Source organism: Falco punctatus (assembly GCF_963210335.1).
Source record: "Falco punctatus genome assembly, contig: scaffold_67, whole genome shotgun sequence".
Classification (NCBI taxonomy): Eukaryota; Metazoa; Chordata; class Aves; order Falconiformes; family Falconidae; genus Falco; species Falco punctatus.
In genome coordinates this window covers 316080-339084 of record NW_027660125.1, presented here as the reverse complement: position 1 = coordinate 339084, position 23005 = coordinate 316080, and the positions used below count along the sequence as shown (strand labels likewise).

Here is a 23005-nt window from a genome sequence, read left to right as displayed (position 1 = left end):
CACATGGAGGTCAGCTCATCGCAGCTTCTGCTCAGAGCAGGTTCAGGTAGATCAGGTTGCTCAGTGCCTTGTTCCTGTCAAATTTTGATTGCCTCTAAGGATGGAGATCCCACATCCTCTCTGGGCCCCTGTCCCAGTGTCTGAATACCTCCATGGTGAACTAATTTTTCCTCACATCTAACCAGAATTTCCCTTCTTGCAATTTGCGTCCATTGCCTTTTGTTCTTGGTCCATTTTTCCTACACTCTCCACTAGGTAGATGCAGACAGCAGTAAGACCCCACCGTTTGCCTTCTCTCCTCCAGGCTGAACAAGCCCAGGTCTCTCTGTCTCTCCTGGTACACCACATGGCTCCAGCCCCCCAGCAGCCTGGTGGCCCTGACCACCGAGGGTGGGCAGCCTCACTCCAGCCCTTCCTCTGCCAGCAAGGCCAGCACTGGACATGGCACTCCAGATGTGGCCCCACAAGTGCTGAAGAGAGCGAAGGATCACCTCGCTCAGCCTGCTGGCTAACACGCTTGCTATCTAGCCCTGTACGCACCGGCCTTTGCTGCACCTTGTTGACTCAGGCTCAGCTGAGGACCTCAGGCCAGGCTCTGCAGAGCTGCTTTCTATGCATCTGGCGTCCAGCCTGTGCTGATGCACGGAGCTGTTCCCTCCCCGTGCAGGACCTGGCATTTGTCTCTTGCTGAACTTGATTTGCAAGCGCACGTTTAGGCAATAGGTGGCACTGACGGTTGATGTAGCTTGCATTGTCACCAGGAGAGTGTCGCTGCGGAAGAGAAAGCCAGCAGAGGAGACACCTGGGTTGTTTCGCTGGGAGCTGTGGCTAGGCGAGGAGGAGCGGACATGTGGCAGGAGATGCTTCCAAACGCCTGGTGAGATCTCTTTGGCACAGGGAGGAGGGACTCTAAACAGGGGTCCCCAGGGTTGGGGCAGGAGAAAGGCCCGGTGGGGTCCACCAGGCCATCGGTGGGTGGGAGCATGCAGCTGAGCTTTCCTGAGCATGGGTAGGGAGGAGGTTTTATAAGACTGAGCCTTGTTCTGTGCCACTCAGAGAGCTGTTTCTGGGACATGCTTGCTTTGTTAGCAGTGCCGAGTTTGTGCTGTTGCCGTGATAACTGGTTTCGTGCCTCTGACTCACTAAACTCCAGGATGTAAGTGCAGGGGGTTGTTATTACTTGTTGCATAAGCTACTCAGCCTCCAGGGAGGTGGAGGCTGACACTGTTTGCTCTTAGGAGCTCTTGGTCTTCTTTGTCTGGGAGTGGTTTCAGGAGATACTTCCTTAAAAATCACATAGACTGTCTCAGAGATCAATTACCCAATTGCCTTCACTACTGCTGGGGTGTCCAGTACAGGCACTGTGTTCTGCATCACAGGTAGCAGTGGGAAAGGGTACCAGGCAACAGGAAACACCCAGTGGACTTGGTTTTTCATGGAGTTTCCTGTCCTTTTTAATTTTTTTTTTGTCTCAAGGCATCGTAATTATGACACCAAACAGCTCCCTCATCTAGCTGCAGAGTAACAAGACTTTCTCTGTTGCTTCTAACTTTTTGGTAGATTTTAGATTCTGCTTTTCTTGCAAGAGAATCTACCAGGCTAAAAGAGAACCAAAGAGGATGTTTCCTTTTTCTTGCGGGCAGATGAGACCTAAAAGCTTGGTATCCAGTCAGGAGTAGTTGGAAGTAGCAAAGGTACAGCAGCTCACTGAACCTGAACAGGGAAGGGTCCCACAAGCTGCTCCTCATGCCAGCCCTGGGCAGGATGAGTACCACGTGGCTGGCAGCAGAGTAACCCTTGAGCTTGGAAGTCCCCTGCCAAGGCTGGGCACCTATCGCTACACAGCTGCCAAAATAAACTATTTACTTGGCTGAAGTAACACAGCCCTCTGTAGGATGAAACACCGCAAGGACACCTACCCAGTTGTTCAGTGCCTTTTATCTAAATTGTGCTGAAGGCGGGAATATTATGGTGACAAACTATCTAGCTAAAACACAGCCCAGAAACACTGTCTCTGTTGCCAGCCAGCTGAACAGCTTGTGATCCCATGGCTGCGCGGTAAATGGTGCTGGCAGGGGATGTTCCTTACACCATCCCCAAGGGATGGTACCATTCAGACAACACTATCAGACCAAGAATCTTTCCCACCCCACCCCCACCCCCATTTTCTAGGGATGGCACCTTGTCCCGGATCAGGTAAGTGAAATAGCTGCTCTGTGCTGAGGAGTTCACTTTTTATTAGCACCTGGGCTGGGGCACAGCATAGTCCCTTCCATACCCTGTATGACAAAAAATCTTCATTCACAGTCTTCTTTGAGCCCCCTGCAATAGCCCCAGACAGCTCTGCTAATCCCCAAGGGAAGCTGGAGAGCTTGAGGCACAGGTCAGGGGGATGGGAAGGGACACTACATTTAGGACTGATTGCTGAAGGGTTTGAACGGTTTTAAAACATTGCTGTCTGTCTGTTAAATCCAGCTCTGGCGCCTTAGCTCCCACACCTCAAGAAAGTCTGAAACTTTGCTGTCTAGGTAAGAAAAAGAGGCACCAGACAGACAAGTTGAGACCTTTACCTATGGACAGCTATGGTGGAGGGCTAGCGTTGCCCTAAAAGATGACTGAATCTGTAGGGGAGCTATGTATGTAGCACAGTCAAGGGGCATGTCTAGCACATCCAGCTGTCTCCAGCAGCTGAAAACTCTTGTCTCTGCTCCTCAGCCCACTCTGTGCAGTTTTTATTCCTGAAGCTGTCCAGGTGCTACTATCCCATTCACTTCAGTACCTGCCTTAAAACAGATAGATCCAGATCCTACTGATCCTTGTCTCCCAGGGCACACCTGGTACATAAGGAGAGGGACAGAGAAGCCTTGTGATTAACAAGTCCTGATCAGCAAAGGCTTAAGGTCCCTAAGAAACACTGGTAGATGTAACCCTGCCACAAATCCTGCCTGCGATCTTCAAAAATAACAGAAACACCCAGCCCCTGCTGACTGCATGGGGTTTGTTACTCACGTCCAACCAATGTGACTACAAGCCTCAGCATAGTCCCTTTACCCTTGACACTTCTGTTGGGCGCAAACAATTTTATGCCTCCCCAGGTCATTTGAATGTTCTCAGAGGAATGCAGTCCTGGTCCCTGTGGCCGCTCTGGGCATTGGAGGGATGCTGGTTTACTGGCTGAGGTCTAGACACAAGATCAAGACTATTGAAATGGGCAATGGATGGTGGGGCTCAGATGAAAGACCTCTAAAAGGGAAAGAAGATGAAAGTATCTGTCCCTTCAAGACTGAAACATCTGACAAAGAAATTGAGGTGCCCGTGCCTGGGAGGTAAGGAGGGGCAGAAAGCTGCGAGGTGGAGCCAGTTCATCACCCACCTTACTGCTTTGAGGTGATGCCTTGGGGGCAATAGCCAGCGCAGGTCCGTTAGATGATGCTCTGGCTCACTGCCCTTTATGAATGGGATTTGAGCTCAGATTCACTGCAATGTCTTTACGCTTTCTGAGACCACAGACTCTCAATGCAACCTGGGGCTGCTCCTGCAGAAAGGCCATGCTTTGAGCAGCAGAATTTGACAGCAGGTCTGCAGTGGTGGAATGGGGTGGGAGGGCACCGGGATAGCAAAGGCACCAGTAGGGCAGGACTGAGGGGCTTCCGCAGAGGACAGGGTTGGAAGGGTGAAGAAGGATGGGGTCCTTCCTTCTGTCCCTACAAGCCTGTCACTAATTATCTGGCCAACTAGCAGTCGGTAGCACAGGCTGAGCTGCTTATTCTTCTCTCAGCTGGCAGTGCTGGCAAGTTCCTAGTGCCCAAAACCCTAAAGCGAGTTAGCAGTAAGGCAAGCGTAGAACCCACTACTCCTGGGTGCCCTAGGGGAACTGCTAACCTGTAGAAAAATATATTCTCCATATAAATGATTCAGGAAGTTATACAGAGTATGGCACTGCTTCAGGAGGGCTTGTGGTGTCCCAGAGAGAGACACAGAAGCCGGTGGAGCCAGGAGAGCCTGTTCATGCCTGCCTTAGCATAGGGCACATGCAGGCATCTGGCCAGCCTTGCAAGAGCTCCTGTCCGCAGGACCTGCATCGCCGCCTGGAGCAGGCCCGCTACACACCGCAGCTGGAAGGGGCTGCCTTCCGCTACGGCTTCACCTCCAGCTACCTGCAGAAGGTGGTGGCCTACTGGAGGAACCCGTTTGACCGACGCAAGCAAGTGGAAATCCTGAACAAATATCCCCATTTCCGAACCACCATTGAAGGTGAGGGGGTCTCTGTGGCTTGAGCAGGTCTCACTCTGAAATGCACAGAGAGAATGGGGGGCTTTAAGAGGTTACTCTATTAAGACAACAGTGTGCATAACAGCTTAATGAAGGATCAGTAGTGGAGGCTATGTTATTAGTAACCCTCTATAGATTAAGATCATTGCACAGTGGTGATAAGATTAGATCTGCTTGAAGATGGGCTTCATCTGGCTCTGAACCTGCACTAAATAACAACGAGGTTTTCTTCTGCTATTGCCTTGAAGCCACCTTTGAAAACTGTAAAATTTACCCAGGCCCTGAGGTTGGAATATCCACCACCACCACCCAGTTTAGCCAGGTGAGGTTAGCCAGACTTTAGATAAGTGATCTGCAGGTTAAACTTATATCCTGCGCTTACTTTTTCCATGTTTCTCTTTTTATCACCCACACATTTTGTAATTTAGTCATGTTTTTGCACGTGTCTTAGTTGCATTATGCTATTCATTGAAGTGCAGCTGTACTTATATACTGTAAGACCAATTTCTCAGGAGGTGGATGCTCAGTCTCCTGTGACCCCAGTAACTGGGACTGGGATCAATACCTCTGTCTGTAAGTAAAAGATGAGACACAGGTAAAATACCAGGCATGTCCTTTCAGCTAGGCATCTTCTTGCCATGGGTTGATTGTGTACCTTCTGCTGTGAATGCTAATCACAGTTTTGCCACCCTCCTTCTTCAGAGTTTGGAACAGAAACTGTGATGGAACTAAGGCTTTAATTTATCTGTCTGGATGTGTGGCAGGGATTGATATCCATTTTATCCACGTGAAGCCCTCCTATGTCCCTCACAGTTGAGCTGCTCAACCTCTGCTGATGGTCCACGGCTGGCCTGGCTCCTTCTACGAGTTCTACAAGACCATCGCTCTACTCACAGAGCCAGCTGAGCATGGCCTGAATGAGGGTGACATGGTGTTTGAGGTCATCTGCCCATCCATCCCAGGATATGGCTTCTCTGAGGCACCACAACAGAAAGGTGAGCGATGAAAAGGCGCTGTTGGAATTGCCAGGTTCTTGGAGCCTCAGTCATCCCTGGCCCTCACCAGGGAATGCAGTTTGTGAATGCAGATGCTTGGCTCTGCACTAACACCCATGTGGCTGAGGCTCTGGGGCTGGCTGTGGAGATCTGGAAGGTAATGGTAGCTGGAAACCAGGTCTGCTTTCCACTTTATCCACTTTCCACTGAATTTCCATCTTGTGTTCACTGTATTGCCAAGGAGCAAGGCAGAGCAGCATAGCACACTGTGCCTTTACACAGCAGCATACTCATGTGCCTCTGTCAGACCATGATCTTTGGCCAGGGGATGATACACCAAGACAAACAGGTTTCCTCTGTTTCTCTTTACCTACAGGCTTTGACAGCAAAGCAACTGCTCGGAAATTTCATAAGCTGATGAATAGATTGGGCTCCAAAGAATACTACCTACAGGGAGAAGACTGGGGATCTCTTATTACCACAAACATGGCCCAGATGCTGCCACAGTGAGTAGCAAAGGGAATCAGTGCAGAGAAGGTTTCTCCAGTTCTTACCCTACCTTCTGGCTCCACGGTCCGGGTCCTGCCTTCTGTTTGCCCTGCCTCTCATCGCCTTCTGCTTTGTTTTCTCCAGGGGTATCCCCACCCCTGTGCATTCAGTCATATTCACGTGCTTTGCATTGACAGTGGTATTTGCATTCTCACGCTTTCTAAATTTCATAGAATCATAGAAGCATTTAGGTTGGAAAAGACCTTGAAGATCATTGAGTCCAACCATAAACCTAACACTGCTAAACCAGGTCCCTAAGTGCCACATCTACACACCTTTTAAATACCTCAACCACCTCCCTGGGCAGCCTGTTCCAATGCTTGACAAACCTTTTAGTGAAGAAATTTTTCCTGATATCCCATCTGAACCTCCCCTGGCACGACTTGAGGCCATTTCCTCTCATCCTCTCACTTGTTACCTGGGAAAAAGTGACCAACACCCACCTTGTTACAACCTCCTTTCCTGTAGTTTTAGAGAGCAAGAAGGTCTCCCCCAAGCCCCCTTTCCTCCAGACTAAACAAGCCCAGTTGCCTCAGCTGTTTCTCATAGGACTTGTTCTCTAGACCCTTCACCAGCTCCGTTGCTCTTCTTTGGACACATCTTTCTTGTAGTGAGAGGCCCAAAACCGAACACAGTATTCGAGGTGCAGCCACACCAGTGCTGGGTACAGCATCACTGCCCTTGTCCTGCTGGCCACGCAATTTCTGACACAAGCCAGGATGCTGTTGGCCTCCCTTATCTAGGGAAGAGTTGTACAGAGAAAAATGGAGTGCTGTTTGGCTTCTCTTTCACTAGGCATGGAAGTAAGCTCTGCTGCATTTTGATTTGAGACCTCAAGGATCATCATTCTAAATCAGGAAGGAGATAAATTTAAAATTGGCAGGGAGAAAAGGAAGGAGCTCAGCCTTTCAGCAGCTGATCAGTACCACGAAGTATAGGACTTTCCTGGATGGAGATGGCACCAGCTGTACCATTTTTAACTCTCCCAAATTTTTTTTGGAAATCACGATAAATGTGAAGGGCTTATGTATTTGGCTTAGTGAAATGCTTCTATTACAGCTCCCGTCAGACTTATTTTCTAGAAAATTTGGAAACAGAAAATGGCTTGATTTAACCTTCTATTCATTAACTTGATTTCAGATCTGTGAATCTTATCTTCGCTGGCAGAGAAGGTTTGAGAAGGATGATTTCCGTGATGCTTGGGGCTTATATACCATGGCTCATAGGCTTTACTAGGGAAGATGTTCGACGTATGTATCCTTTCATCCAGAAGAATATACATGAACTATTGCAAGAGTCTGGATACTTACACATCCAAGCCACCAAACCAGACACTGCAGGTAATGAACCTTCTCTATATCACTATGAACTTTGTATACTGACTGCTTAAGGCGTATAAACACATAGTTGAACAAAAGCCAACCATGTCTGAGAAGCAATGAATTCTGGTGACTGAATGCAAGACATGGGGACAAGAGCTGTGTAAAAGGAAGTGAAAAGGAACCGCTTAAAGAAAGACGGAGACTACAAATATCACTTTTCAAGGTCTGTTAAATGGCATACCACTTCTCTATGGCAAAGAAACCCTTTGCAAAAAGCCTCTTAAAGTAAAGCACAGGACCCTGACATTGAAGCTTCTAGAAATAAATGTGGGTGAAAACAAGAAAAATACCATAAGCAAGTGCAATGTGAAACTTGCAGAAAGGTAGACACAGCCATAATACCTGAAGCCAGAAGCATGATGTAGTGGGACCAGTAGATAAGGAGTCTGAAGAAAGGTATGGCCATCTCAGAAAAGTTACATGATTTATTTGTATAATATTATCAAAGATTATGGGGTATTCCTTTATTGAAATAAACCCTCATCAGGAAAGACAGCAGAGCTGTCTCAGACTGGCATCAGGTACGGAGACCATAGAAGGAATAGCACCCCATCCTGGCATTTAACTGGAAAAGAGGAAACTCAAAGTGAAACGTCAGCTAATGCCTAGTCTGTTGCTTGAACTGATTGCAATATCAGAGAAATAAAAGGAGACAAACCAGATACCAGGTTGGGGTTTTTGGGGTTTTCTTTTCAAAAGCCAAACAATGAAGACAGCCCCCAGAAAAACAAAGACCAGTATGTCTAGTGTCTGATCAGAAAACTAGCAGAAATGTTTTTAAAAGGAGAATTCATTTACAGGTGATAATATCACAGGGAAATCATGCTTCAAATATCAGAGCTCTGGCAGGATCAAGAAGCTGTGGATCTAGTAATGGAACATATTTAATTTCCAAAAAAAGTTTTGTTGAGGTTCCTTCCCCCAGTGTTCTTAAAGACATTAAACTGCCTTAAGAAAAAGATTAAGTTCATGGGTTAATAACTAGTTAACATGAGAATTCATGAATATAAATAAGTAAGCAAGTTCCAGGGGAGAGAGAGTATCACAAAAATCTGTGCTGGCACCCGTACCTTTCAATATGATCTTAATTTCTCTACAGATAAAAGTTAATGGTTAAGTGAAAATCTGACACCTATCCAGGGTTTGGTTTAATCTAAAGATAAATGGTTTGGTAACTCTCTGCAGTTAAGTGACTGGTTGATTAAACTGGCCAATAAAAACTGATGTCAACAAAGACCAAAGCAATTTAAGCAGAGGAAGAAAATCACAATGGGCTCTAGTTTGGTTGCTGCTATGTGAGAGAATCCAAGAGTCAAGGACAGTGCTTTGAAACGTCAGCCAGCTCAGACTTTAAGAGAATCTTACAAACTCTTAAAGAAAGCAAAAAGAGAGTAAGACAAAACACTAAATCCATGATATTTAGAATCTGTTCCACCCCTGTTTCATTAATATATTTTATAATCAAAAGAATACAAGAAGGGGAGAAAAAGAACCCTAAAGTGACCAAGCAGCTTCCCTACAAGCACTGTACGTAGTCTAGGACTCTTTAACCTGGAAAAAAAGAAGAGCAGGGATTTTGTAGCACACTGTGAAAGGCAGAAAATAAATAGGGGGAAAAAATACATATTCCCTGCTTAGTCTCAAAAAATATCTATATTATCAGTTTAGTTCTCATTAGGCAGGTTTAAAGCAAAGCTACAGTATTTTCACTCACCAGAAGCTGTGGTACCTAAGATGTGTACAGGTTGAATCATTAGTAAGCTGCAAACAAGACTGGTATTTCTGAGCATCCAGTCCATGAAAGTTGAATACAGTGATTCGGAGACAGCTTTCAGCTCAGAAAATGCTCACCTCCAGACGGGTCATATGTTAGCTGGCACATTTTAGCCTGCCCTACCTTTGCTGGTCAAAGCATTTACATGACTTTGATGTGTAGCAAATCACTTTAGGCCTGACAGCACAGGGAAACTGTTGTGCCAATGCACAAACTTACTTTGCATTAACTATGTCCACTATTAAATTGAAATCACATTGTGCATCATCTTCTACGCAGTCATTCAGTGCTAAAGTCACACTAAAATACACTTGAGAGTAGGCAATTCTATGGATACTGTAAAACTACAGCCTAGAGTGTGGTACAGGAATTTTCCCAAGGCAAGCTCTACCACTGCTGAAGTAATCCCCACCCGTTTTACAGGTTAAAACACAGATATAATATGCTGTGTTTATAATGTTTGTTAGCATTCCCCAAAGGCAGGAGCAGATAGCAGATACACAACACTCCACTGTTGTTTAAATTACATAGAAAGTGAACAGCACTCAGGGTCCCAGTTAGCCATCCTAAGCAGGACAGTGCTCCCAAACAGTTTATCTGAAATTTCTTTTCAGAGTGTAATCCCTTTACATCTGAATTTGCTCTTTCTGCCACACATTACCAAGAAGCCCAGAGGATTTTCTTAACTCCTATTTTCTTTTGTATAGGAATTGCTCAACTTTATAGTGCTGTCAGTTATAGCCAAAATTCCATTGGGGTGAACTTTTCAAGAATAAAGTACTACCAGGGCTAGTAAAACGCACTCTTTACTGAATTCTCATAGAAAACTCTGAAGAATTGATGTAAGTCCAGTTTAACTCCCACTGAAGTATTTGCAATGCCAGGCAACTGCAATGGTTCTCTTCTTCTCTTGAATTAGGTTGTGGACTGAATGACTCCCCTGGGGGGCTTGCTGCATATATATTGGAAAAATTCTCTACCTGGAGAGATAAATCATTTCTGCATAAAGATGATGGAGGCTTGGAAAGGTAAGAAAACAGGTGCTCTTCCATGAGAGGACTCATTAAAAGAATGAGCAATGGTAACTAATGAGGAGATAGGTAAAAGACTGGCCAAAGCTGAATTTTGAGCATGAAAGGTTACACATGACAAGTAGTAGTGTAAACTTACAGCAGACCGCCTGCAAACTACTGCTTCAGCACCGGGCAGTTTTGCTCTGGGCACATGGGTGCCAATTAATTTGCTGCTTGAAAACAAGTGGAGAACAAGAACAACTGTTCTTCAGGGCATGAGCCCAATATAGCGTATTGAGAAACAGCTTCCAATGAAACGTCTTCATCTTTTTCTATCAATAGCAAATACACTCTTGATGAGCTTTTGGCCAATGTGATGATTTATTGGGTGACATCCTCCATTGTGTCCTCAATGCGATTCTACAAGGAGAACATCTCCAAGGACCCTGGTCTAACAGGTGATGCCAGGTAATGAAGTGGTAGGTGTAAGAAAGATTTGCAAATGAGATTGAACCACGTTTGCCTGTATAAACATTTAGATTACTTTAAAACAGCAAACTTAAGTTGTTAAAAAAAATAATCTAAGTTCTTATTTTCTTTTGATAAAAATAGTTGAGTCATTTTTCTTTTGAACCTGTAATTCACACAAAGTAGCTTGTAGCCAAGACAATGCAGCGGACATATCAAACTATATTCAGTCTTGTGTTCAAACTACAGGTCTATATACTTAGTCACCAAACAAATGTGATCTCTGGCTCAGTTCAGTTAAAACAAAACAGAAAATCAGGAGCATTTCCAAGAGAGACGTTTAAACTGAATTAGGAAGCATACGGCTTAGTGGTGGATAAAACTAACGACTGCAAGTGTTAAGCACAAACTTGGGGAAGCAATCTGGAGAGCAGTACCTTCTAACAAACCAAGCACCTTCTAATAGCCACTGACTTTAAGATGACTATAAGAGAGGCTGACCAGAAAATGCTGCAGAACGGAATTCCATGTGATTGATCACACAAACAAATAGAAGAGTCTTTTCCTTTGTAGACCGAGCCAGCTTACCTTTCCTCAACTCATTCGTTACGCTGGTACTATAAATTCTAAAGTAAACTTGAGCAGGCTCATTTCTGACTGTCACAAAGAGGTGATGCGTCTTGCCATTTATCGCAAAACTGTAAAACAAGGTAAGTTTAAAAATAGGAAACGTTTCAAGATTGAACCGTGTGCGAAGTTGGCTCTACTTTACGTTTTTGGGTATAATATTCTCATACTCAAGGAGACTCAAATACAAGCAAAGCTTTTCAGCAGAGTACAAACCACAAAATGTGTCGCTGCGGTGAAGCTCTGCCAGCTGACTGTGGCAATTACTAGAGTCAGGAGGTTTTTATAGAATTTCCCCAGGACTTTTTTCAAAAAGGCACTTAGTTAATGTCCTCTAGGTTTGCAGTGTATGTTCCCACAGGGACTGCAGCTTTTTCCTCAGGAGCTAGTACATACACCACGGGTCTGGGCAAAGGAGGTCTTCAAGAACATCATCACTTACTCTTACATGCCACGTGGAGGGCATTTTGCTGCCTTTGAGGAACCAAAGCTTCTGGCACAAGACATCATGCACTTTGTCAGAAAGGTGGAACAGCTGTGAACATGCACTTTAGATACATATATAGAACAGAAGCAAGTTGTTCTGCCACCAGCAGAACCTTTACTTTGAGGGATCAAATAAATCCAATGTAATCACATAGAGAAAACAACATTTCATTTTGATAATCATTACAGTACTAAAATTGTTAATGAAGCTCTAAAGCTTTTCTAAAGAATAAAAGAAAAAACCCCAAAATAAGCAACTTGTCTTCTTTCACTCCCGGCACCGTATCATTGCTGCACTCATAGTTCAAGTGTAACAGAATACATGAACGGTTTACTGCAGTAACACTGCACTCATCTGGGGAAGAGAGTAGAAAGAAACCAGCCCCTTGATCCTTAGAACGAAGGCTTCTGTTTAAAAGCTTCTTTAAACACTCGAGTGCTAGCGTCTGAAATATGCATCACAAGCAGCTTTGGTGGAAGTGTAAAGGGTTTTGATCTCCTGAGCACAAACACTCCTACGTTCAAGTTATGTTTCATTCAAGAGACCAGGAATTACATATTCAAGTGGGCAGCTGCACACAAGGCAGCTTTCTTCATTCTAACAGGTTTTCCCCCTACGGCTAGCTTTAGCAGCTACTACACTATGTAAACAGATGTTTAATGGATAACAAGGCAGAGACAGCGTTCCTAGTGTGCTCCAAGCTCAAAAATACCAACTTAATTTCCTCTTCGTTCTTTATCATTCCATTCCAAATGGTAAAGTTAAAATATGCACCAAGCGTAGCAGGTTACTTCAACCTTTACCCTCATTTCAAACGATTCTTATCACACCATCGTGCAATTTTTGCTAGCAAGAAGCTGCAAGCAACCTTGCTACCAGTAGGCTCGAGTTTCTCTTCAAATGGGATAGGGCTGTTTGGAGCTGTTAAGCTCACTACATTACAGACACTTCTAAGTAGCTGACTGAAGGTTAAGTCCAGCAGACACCTAGTTTTGACACACTGTTCAAAGCTCTCAAGTGTTTCTCACCCTCCCTCCTTCTCCCATTCTGCACTAGACACCAGGCCAGAAGAAAGGGCTCAAGTTCTGCTCCCAAGTAATACCTTCTGACTTTGAACAGGAGTTTGACAAGTAAAGATAGTGCTGAACTTGATCACACTCGCCTCACCGCCTCTTCACATTTCATAAACATTGAAGAGTCTAAGACTTAGAAGTAAAAGCAAGCAAGAAACTAACTTTTATTGTTGTTGTCTTAAGTGAGAACAAGCTAGCATATTGGGGCAGGAGTCCTATGCAGGAGCGGGCTGGAAACTAATGGGAGAAACAGCTAGGTATTGTGAAGGAGAATAGGAAAGATAAACATGGTTATCTAGTGTTTAATAGGTGTCTGCACGCTTGTAGAGATATATAGCTGTGCAACGGCATGAATGATTCCTGCCCTGAGCCTGGTGGTGCATACAGCTGCGGGTTTGTGTCCGGGCTCAGAGATGTAAATAGGGGCTTCTCTGTTATGGTAAAAGTGTTTCTCTTTGCATAAAAAAAGAGGGAACTGAAGGGAATGACCCCAGAGGTATGTTCAGAGAAGGCACACTATGTTTCGAACTTTTTGACTGAACCAGTTCTTGTTTGGTGTGCCCTTCCACCTATGTATAATGTTAATCCAAAAGAAGATGATACTGTTTACACTTTGAATGTCGATCATTGTCTTTCTGTAGATGCTAATGTAGTAGGAGGCTATGATGGGAACGTGTCGCAGCGGTTCTTCTCTTATCCGGAATAACAGCAGGGAAAGCATTAAAGAGTTAAATCACCTTGTTTGGTAGGCAGTTAAGCATGTGAGTCAAAATTGCCACTGCTTTTTGTTGTTGGTTCAAGGACATGGCTGTGAGGATTTTGATGGTATGTGCTGCGGGGATTTTAGGCACCCCATTGCAGCAACATGGTATCAAAATCTGAGAAAATTTCAGCCTTTTTTGGCATCCATTCACTCAATTGGCAGTCTTGGCTGTTTGCTATTACCTTGGTTGCTGTCATGTTTGCAAGGGCCCTGCAGAACATGGCAAACCTGGTCCTAGCTGTTCAAAAACAAAAAGGGGCAATTGTCAAATTGTACGGAACAGAGACAGCGGGTTATTTTGACACTGATAATATGTCTCAGTTGCTTTTTTATTTGTTCTATTACTTATACCTTGTTTTTACTCGTTCGGTTTCAAAGGTTCTTTTTGTGCAACAGGAAGGGGGAGATGCAGGAGCGGGCTGGAAACTAGGACCATGCGTGGCGGTCAGTTTGCTGAGGGGAATGTGCTCGAGCTTGTCTGGACAACAATTAACATGATGAGATGTTTACAGAGCACAGGGGAGTGGGGGACGGATGGCGCCAAGGAAAAGTAACAGCTTGCTGTTAATTGATGGCAGCTAACCACCAATCGGGGATTGCCTAGTATGCAAGGCTTAGCTTCAAGAACCAATCTGTTTCAAACGCGCAGCTTCTGAAAGTGTATAAAACCTCGTGCTTCTGTACAATAAATTGACATTTGCTTGCATCAAGCTGCGTCCCGTCTCTTCATTCACCGCAGTCCTACTTCCTCTGAAGAGGGTTAGAGCAGAAACCGCTTGCTTTTAGTTCTAACTGTATATCTAACTGACCGTCAAGGCTGTTGGGCTAAAGGTTAGTAAAAAAATAGGAAGACGTGCTTCCCCACTTCCACAGGGCCAATCAATCTCTTTTTGTCACCAGTACAAGACCTCCCAATTACTCAGAAGTCCCACTCTTTGTTTGGATTATTAAGTAACTGAAATTGAGTTATAGAGAAGTCTAATTTTATCAAATAGATAGGCAAACACTCGAGTACTCACTCAAGCCTGATCAGACTACAAAGGTCTCCTTTTACGGGTAAGAATGGCTATAGCCTTTTTAGTAAAGGCCAAGTGTATTAATTAGTCATGTACATTACCCAGAGAGAGTCCCAAGCAATCAGCTAATTTAGTAATGGCCGCATTAAAACTCGGGAGGGAAAAGGTTTATCCAGTATTTGCCAGTTCAGCAAGTACACAGCAGGAAAGTTTTACTCCCAACGCGCCAATTAGTCTCCTGTACCATAACTCAGGTCCCCAAAGAATCACTGTATCTTTGTGCAGCTGTGCCTTAAAGGGTAATTGCTTTCAACAGCCATTCAGGAGATGAAAACAGATGGACACGGTTCAACTACAGGAAGGTAGTAGACGCCCTGAATAAAGGATCCAGACAGACAAGAATACACAGTTGTATTTGATAAAGTTATCGCTTAAAGCGGCACCAAAGGTTATTCGATATTCCATTGAAGTTCTACAGAGTGTGGGTCATTCGTGAAAGCCTTTGAGCGCCGCTGGTGCTTGAAACCAGACATAGTCCTCCCAAGTAGAGGTCACATGCTGAGGAGCCGAGGCACTTCTGTTGATGTCTCCATCGCAGGACAAGTTAACAGCTAGTTTCCTCCCTCGAGTCGGCACTTTATAGTTGAGCTTGGGCCGGAACCAATCAACACCACAATCACGGTGTCCTTGGAGCATAACAACAGTGCCCATGACAGGGAGAGCCTTCAGCTCACTGAAGACATCCGCAACAAAGAGCGAGTGAAAGAGCTTGCTTGAATTTGCTCAGCTTGCTTGAATTTGCGCGCCGTTGGTGGAGCAGGAGACTCCCCGGCCGCCCAGCGCTGTTTTGCTTACTTGTCGCTTGCTTTAATAAATCACATTTTCTAATTGGCCAGTCTCTGGCATTTCATTGGACAGGTAAACTCTAACAATACCTCTGTCACGACCGATTTCCCTCCAACAACGAACAACGGTAATGCTGGGGAGAGGCAATACAGTTCACCGACTTACACCCAAGCTGGTATTTCTCCTGCAGATGCCTGCTCTGTTTCAATCATGATTTCATGCCATCATACCTCAAAAGCATTATTCTCCGGAAGCCAAATCACGACCAAACACACGCAAAAACTACGCTGGCCTTAACGCCGAGCGGCTCTGCCTGCCGGTAGGCAAGCTGTAGCGCTCAGGGCTGTGCCCCCCCGACCCCAGACAGCGCGGTGCCCCCCGAAAGCCGGGCTGCAGGCAGGAGCCGCCCCGGGGCCAGCAGCCACCGGCAGGCGGGCAGGAGCCTCCCTGCCTGCAGAGAGGGGCTGGGGCTCGCCCGCTCAGCGCCTCGGGGGGCAGCCAGGGCAGGGGGAGCTGAGCCCCACCGGCCTGTGAATACGGAGCCTCTGGCAGGGGCCTGCGAGCTGCTGGAAGAAAACAGGCTGCTGAAGGGGTAAGGCTCAAGGACACCGGGGTACAATCACTGTGGTGGGGGAGATCCCGACCTCCTACTCAAATGGCCCCCCGAAGAGAGTGAATCCCCCCGCCCGGGGAGCATGGGGAGGAAATTTAAAATGAACTCTACCTTTAAACTGCAGCGAGAAGGCAACTAACCCATAATTATCTCGTAGGTGTAGGCTTTGGGCAGAACTAACCAACTTCACTGTGTAAATAAGTATCGTGAGTAAAACTACGTGTGCAAGTTAGGAGGAGCGACCCCCCTTGCACCCGGCACCGCAATAAACACCCCGCTTTATAACTTACCCCGAGTTACAGAGTTTAATTCCGCACGTCAGATGGAATAAGCAGCCTTTTCACTAAGCAATTAGTTCTTCACCTACCATTTCCCCAGCTGTTCCCTCGCCTGAATACGCTCAAGTATCGACCTGCAGTAAATATCCAGTTTTCAGGCAGATACAGTTGACCAGAAAAGCTGGTCATTCAGCCTGTGCTGTGCACAGGGGAGGTATCACAGCTCTCCTGCATCCACATCTAAGTCTTATCTTCTAAGCAAAATTGTGGTGCCCATGTTACATGATGGGAGTGATGGCGCATATCAAATTGCATGGTAGGAAGCTGCCTGCATTTTTCTGTTTGTGACCTGAGTGAACATTGGTGAAGTGACAGAAGAAGTCTGGTAAGCGTACCTTCATGGAAGGAGAGTAGGAGGAACAACCGTTTGCTACAGCACGTGCTGGAGCTGCCTGGCTGGAGAGCTGCTTTGCTGGGAATAGCCAGAGGGTCTTGGCAGAAAGTGAGCTGAGAATGAGCCAGCAGGGTGCCCTGCCGGCTGAGAAGGTTAACGGTGTCCTGGGCTGTATGAAGAGCAGCATAGCCAGGGGACTGAGGAAGGGGATTGTACGCTGCTACCTGGCAGTCCCTGGGTTGTGTCCAGCTCCCTGGGTATAATTTTGAGCCCCCAGTGCAAGAGAGAGTGGTCTTTCATCCGTGAGCGAGTTCAGTGGAGGGCCATCAAACTTTGCCAGGAGCAGGACTACTTGCCTTTTGGGGAGAGACTGGGGGAACTAGATAGAAGAGACCCCTCTAGCAGCTCCAGGTTCCCAATATCTTATTCCCCAGGTTCGTCCTAATAGCCATCCGTGGTCATTAGGCTGCAGGATTTCTAGTACATAACAAGCTTACAGTTGCCAAGATGGGGGTCCTCTACGTGTCTATCCCAGCTAGGAGCTGGCGGATTGCATCCTCTGGGTCCCCATGTTATAGTTAAGAATCTATTTTTAATGGCTACGTCCCAGTTTGAAGCTATGGTTTCACATCCCCAGTATGCACAGTAATAGTGATTAGGGAAATTGCAATAGCTTTTCCCTGGATTCGAACTGGGGCAGAGATAAAAAGGTTTTATTGTTCTTTCTCATCGACCGGGTGGGTCTAGTTCATAAAAGACTAAATCTTCCAATTTAACTTGGAATTTTGGGGATCCGGCTGTCACGTTGTACCGAACTTCTATTGAATCTTCCCATCAACCTAAGGTCCAATTGGAGGGTAATGCTCATTTTTTTTTGTTTTTTTTTTAAAGTCATGGTAATCAATACCATTAATAGGATACTAGCTTTCATTTCCCCACTGTTCAGTACCTCTCTGCCTTCCTCGTCTACTCTTTTGCAGAGAGCAACGGGATATCAGTATCTTCTCGGCAGCAGCAGGTAGTCTTGAGGGGAATTTTGCTGTTATCCTGTCAATAATTTCCAAGGTCTAAAGAGTTAGTTATCTCTTAAATATATTTCCACCTGTTTGGTTGTTGTGTCCGTTTCCAGGCGAATCTTATAGTACACTTCTTAAAACTCTGTACCAGTCTGTTTCATGTACTTCCCAAAGTTCAGGTACTGACAGTTCCCATCCACAAAATAATTTACAAATTTCCACTTGATCCTCTGGTCCCCTGGTACGTATCGAATCATTGTGACATTTCATACAGTAAGGTTGTCTCTTAAATGAAACACAGGACCAATCTCTATTACAATTTAGACATCGGCAAACAACCCAACATACATGTCTGGAAGTGGGGTGTTTTAAGCAGGGTATTCCCCGGAGATCTCCTATTCTGGGTGATTCGGGTATCTCCGTCTCTGTGTTGTTTTGCTGTCAGCCAGCAATGGTGAGACAGATAGCGATGTCCCAATAACGTCCTTCACACCGTCCCGTGGCTCAACATTGCTGCTCCGTGGGTGGCATAGATAGAGACAGAGAAAAGATTCTGCCAACTATACAAAGGAGGTTAACAATCTTTATCTAAGCATTAAACCCATTTACCATTATCAATAAACAATAACAGGCAATAACTACAAATGACTAACAAGAACTATAAATCCCTAACAAACGTTAGCTAACAACTCAAAACTCAAACATGTCATAAGCTAATTTCAAAACATTATCATAACAGGATGACATAACAAAACACAATAAAACATTTCTTAGCATATATAAGGTTTGTTTGTGGGGGTTAAGAATCAAGAGCCAAGAGGTGGGCATTTAAAGGGGTAAATTTTCATGCCCCTTTAAGGTTAGGCTGCGCATGCATTTTCATTGTGCAGTTTTGGTCAGGGCGTTAGCCTGAATCTTGACCAGGAGGGTCACGGACCAATTTGTTTGTCTCACCACAAACAATCCTTATCATTTTGGAAAAGATGGGAGCAGGAGACGACACAGTCTGTACGGTTTTGCTGTTCAGCCTTTGTCCCATCGTGACTACAGTACCCATCAGTATGTGCTTTTGTGAGTGTTTTTGGTCACGCCGGTACAGAAGAGTGCGATCTCTTCCTCGCAATCCGCCCCGAGAAGTGGAACCCATGGGATACCAAAGCAGAGTGCGAGAGACTGTTATATAAACAAAAGAAAACTGTTGACCTCCAGCAGTTACCATGTGACTTGTTATTTGTTTCTGTTCATTTTCGTTACCTCGTGAAGAAAAATACCAAGGACCAGAGACAGACTATCGTGGAGGGAACAGATGGAGTTACCACCCCGACATTATTCAGGACCGTGCTGGACTCACGAGTGAAGAAGCCTGTTTTCACCTCACATGAGACTTTGCTGGACTGTTATTCTGTTATTCAACTTCTAGTTCATGTTTGTTAAGAAATTGTTATTTGTTGTTTACTGGTTGTCAAATGATTCATTGAATTTACTTTACATCTAACACACGGTTTTCAAAATAAATCAAAAGGGTTGGGTAATACATATAATAATAACCTACAAAAACAAAACCTAAAAACAACACTTATAACTATACATTCCACTTAAGTAATAAATGAACTATAAATACTATAGTTTCTTTAAGCTTTTTATATATATATATATATATATATATATATACATATATGCGTCACTACCATGGCTAGACTACAGGGATTTCGCATGCGCGGTCTTTCCAGATTGTTCCAGTACATTCTGTGGGGTTTAAAATTGCGCATGCGCATGTTCAAAGGCATACACGATAAAAGATGGCTGCTGAGTGTCCAGATGAAGTCTTGGACCCATTTCCCGAGCTTACCACTCCGGTAAGTTTGTTAATGGTAACATTTATGGCACTATGGCCAAATGACAGGTCCTTGCTTTCAATGCAATGTTTTCTCACCATCAGACCGCCATGTCACCTGCCAGGGAGGAAGGGTCTGGAGTGCGCATTTCCCCCTCGGAACATCCCGTAAGGTGAGTGTTTCTTAAACGTCTAACCTGTATGGTTCATTATAAAGGGGAATCAAACCCCCCCCCTTTTTTTTTTTTCCTCGTTGTTTAGGCAGAGGATGCGTTTTTCTGCTGTCACACGTCAAGAACTTATGGCGGAGGTGGAAAAGTATAAAAGATGTTACCACATCCCCGTCTGTGCGTTCCTGATGGTTGTTTTCTCTGCTATTCTACTTGTATTCTTCATCAGCCTACATTGTTGTATGAATTGTTAATAGTTAATTATTCCCAGATTCCTGTTTGCTGTTAAATTGTTATTGTGTTAACTATATAATCTGTATTGTCGACTGTACATTTCGGCGTACTACTAGAATTTGTTTAATGCCATTGGGTGAAATCATAATAGCAAATTGCATGTTAGTTACAACGTGTTGAATTAATCTTATAAAACATGGAACAGCACATGGCAAAAACAATAAGGTGGCTAAACCACATAACAAAATAGGATTCGTTTTACCCAGGGGCTCCCGAGAAGCCAGGAAAACAAGTCAATATTCCAGTCTTTCCGAGTTCGGACGGAACATGGGCTAACTTCCCTGTCTCTGATGTGATTTGTTTAACTCCCTCACCATTGCCATCAATTTTCAAATAACAATTGGAAACATTTAATTTACCACAAACACTTCCTTCTTCGGCTAGCAGGTAATCGAGAATCATTAGAATAGTTTGGCTCCTGATCTGTACTTACAGTTTGGATTTTACCATCTGGTATTAAGGATAATTCCTCCTTTCCTACCTCCTCTGCTGCTGCAGAGTGTCATCTGCACATCCCATAACAAGTCACCGTCATGGTAAAACACACAGATTTACATTAGTAGAACTGCTACAGAGTGTATTTTATTTGAGTTTTTCTGCCAATATTCCCCATAGCCTTGCTGAGCAAGGGATATTGTTTTACCTGAACTAGGCAGACCTTCCCCTTATCATTTTTACTGTAACAGGTAAAGCATTTTTTCCTTACCTGGAATTTATTTCCAGATATGCCTGGTTAAAGATTTCTTTTCCACTTAAAGATTTTGGTGAATTTGGCATTCTTACTTGTTTTCTTAGTTTGTACTTTAAAGGTTTCAGGATGTTTTCCTGGTGGCCAGCAGCTCCCACAACTGTAACAAATTCTTTTCACTGAAGTTTAACACCAAATAAGTTGGTTTTGTATTCACCAACTTTTCTACATCACGATTACCTTAGTAAAAATCAACTCGAACCTTTATCCAGTCCTATTCACAACTGACTTTCAAACATCTAAATTTCCCCATCAGAGATTCACCTTTACTCTCCTCAGACCCGCTGCCTGCCCTAGAGGGGCCGTTACCGGTCCTGTTGTGCTGCAAATGCTGCAGCAATCGGGGTGACATTGTCAGGTCCTTCTGCTCAATCGTCAGCAACAGCAACCCCCTCCTCCCCACCATCAGGAGGATTCGGGGCAGGAGATGCTCTTCCTGCTCTGCAGGTTACACAAGCCTGCCTCTGCAGCAGCACTTCTGTTTTAACTCTTTCTTACCCTGAATGCACATCTGCTACTTGTTGCTTTAAGTCTGTGTTATTACATATCAGCCTTCGCAGGCAAACAGCAAACACCCTGCCATGCGTCCAGCGTGACTCAGCCGCACCTTCGAGGGGGTACGGGGCTTTGTACAAACTCACCCCAATACTTTAACACTTTCACAGGGTTTTTTGACTCTCCACCCCCCCCCGGCTTCAGATCTTACATACATTAGCACAAGTTTTTTATCTTACAACGTGTTTCATTCTGGTTGCTCCATAGAAGGAACCACAACCTCCCCTCTGGTCCTTTTCCATTGCTAATATTAAGGGATCTTGTGGAGCTAGGTTAATACCACACTCTTTTGCCACTCTGGGTGATTCCTCAGAGTGAAAAACATACCAGCATACATTACTTCATCCCATTTTTCCTCTCGCCTTAAAAATAACATTAATTTTAGCAAAACATTATAATTCAGTGTGCCGTTTAAGGGCCATTTTCTCTGTCCCCTAACTTATACAGGGGCCACCACTGATTGCAGTACTTAGCCAAAGTTCTCTTATTCACGCTTCCCCCAGCTGCCCCCCCATTTCCTTCCAGTGACCTTTCTTACTATTATCTCAATCGCTATCCCAGCCACAGAGACTCTAATTTCACTTACAGCTCTCTCTCTTATCCCAAGGCGTCCAAACCTTACAGTCAGGGCATTCAATTTCTTGTCGCCACCATACATATTCTTTACACCATATACACTTTAAAACATACAGAGGTTCACATTCACCCCTCGGATGTTCAAGACAATAACCACATACCAACACTTGTAATATACTGAATACAGAAATGTTCTCACATTTCCAGCATAAATGAGTATAACAATTATTAATAACCTTGTAATTATTAATTAAAAGGCCACTTTTCTCCACATTCCAGCTTATAAAGCGGCCACCATTGATTACAATATTTTATCAATGTTTTCCTATTCACATTTCCACCAGCGGATCCTCCAATATCCTTCCAATGACTCAAAACACACCCTAGCGGATTTTTCTTTAAAATCCCACCACTCTGCTTTCCTCCCATTTTTCCCAGCTTACACTCACAGAACACACTTATCACTTACAGAATTACTACTTACAAAATGCAACACACAGGTATCTTTCTACAGCAACACCAAGAGCTCACTATTATTATCAAAAATATAGCCAAAATCACAGTAACAATTATCAAAGTCAAATTCCACATTCCATAAATCCGGTAACCAAAATAAGCAACACTGCAGCAAATAAGCTTGAAACAATGAATATTCCATTAACGCCTATACATATTCATAACCTGAACCCGCCTACCCTCGCTTCGTATGCTAATTAGCTTATCAGTCTTTCACGCTTGCGCAGATTCTTCCAAAAATTGTGGGCCGGGGTCTTTAGAATGTGGGCAGTGGTCTATGGGAGGAAGGCTGTAGGTCTTCCTCATGGTGTACTTTTCACCTTTTGCTCATTTGCAGTGTTCTTATCAGTCTAAGGTAATTTATGCCCTTGCTGGCCATCTGCTTTTCTTGCTTAATTATTTCTTTCACCCTTATCTGTCCTCTCCTGCTGAAGTGTTCCGCTAAAGTTTTTCCCATGATTTTGCCACAAACTGAGTTTTGAGGAGCGCTTGCCCTAAAGGGTTGTCTGGATTTACCCCAGAGTACAGCTGAAGGGCTTTCCTCAGTCGTTCCAGCCACTCAGTGGGGCTCTCATCTTTCTTTTGCATTTCATTAAATGCTTTATTGATATTCTGGCCACGGCGTACTGCTTCTCTAATCCCCTGAATTACTATAGTTCTCAGGTCCTGCATATGAGTTCTATGCGCCGGATCCTGATTATCCCAATTAGGTCTTTGGAGTGGCCATTTAATATCTGCTTGGGGTC

General features: G+C 44.6%; 1 protein-coding gene and 1 long non-coding RNA gene across 2 annotated transcripts; both read left to right on the top strand.

Moving 5' to 3' along the window:
* Positions 1-685: 685 nt before the first annotated feature.
* Positions 686-4736, top strand: LOC308057914 (epoxide hydrolase 1-like). Its single transcript, XM_080411928.1, has 3 exons — positions 686-2196; positions 3096-3309; positions 4074-4736. The coding sequence occupies exons 1-3, from the start codon at positions 2063-2065 to the stop codon at positions 4275-4277; spliced, it is 552 nt and encodes a 183-aa protein (XP_080268054.1). The 5' UTR covers positions 686-2062; the 3' UTR covers positions 4278-4736.
* A 5171-nt stretch (positions 4737-9907) lies between these two features.
* On the top strand, positions 9908-11992 carry LOC308057915. Its single transcript, XR_013925516.1, has 3 exons — positions 9908-10000; positions 10328-10453; positions 11419-11992. It is a non-coding gene; the product is annotated as an uncharacterized lncRNA (long non-coding RNA).
* Positions 11993-23005: the final 11013 nt, after the last annotated feature.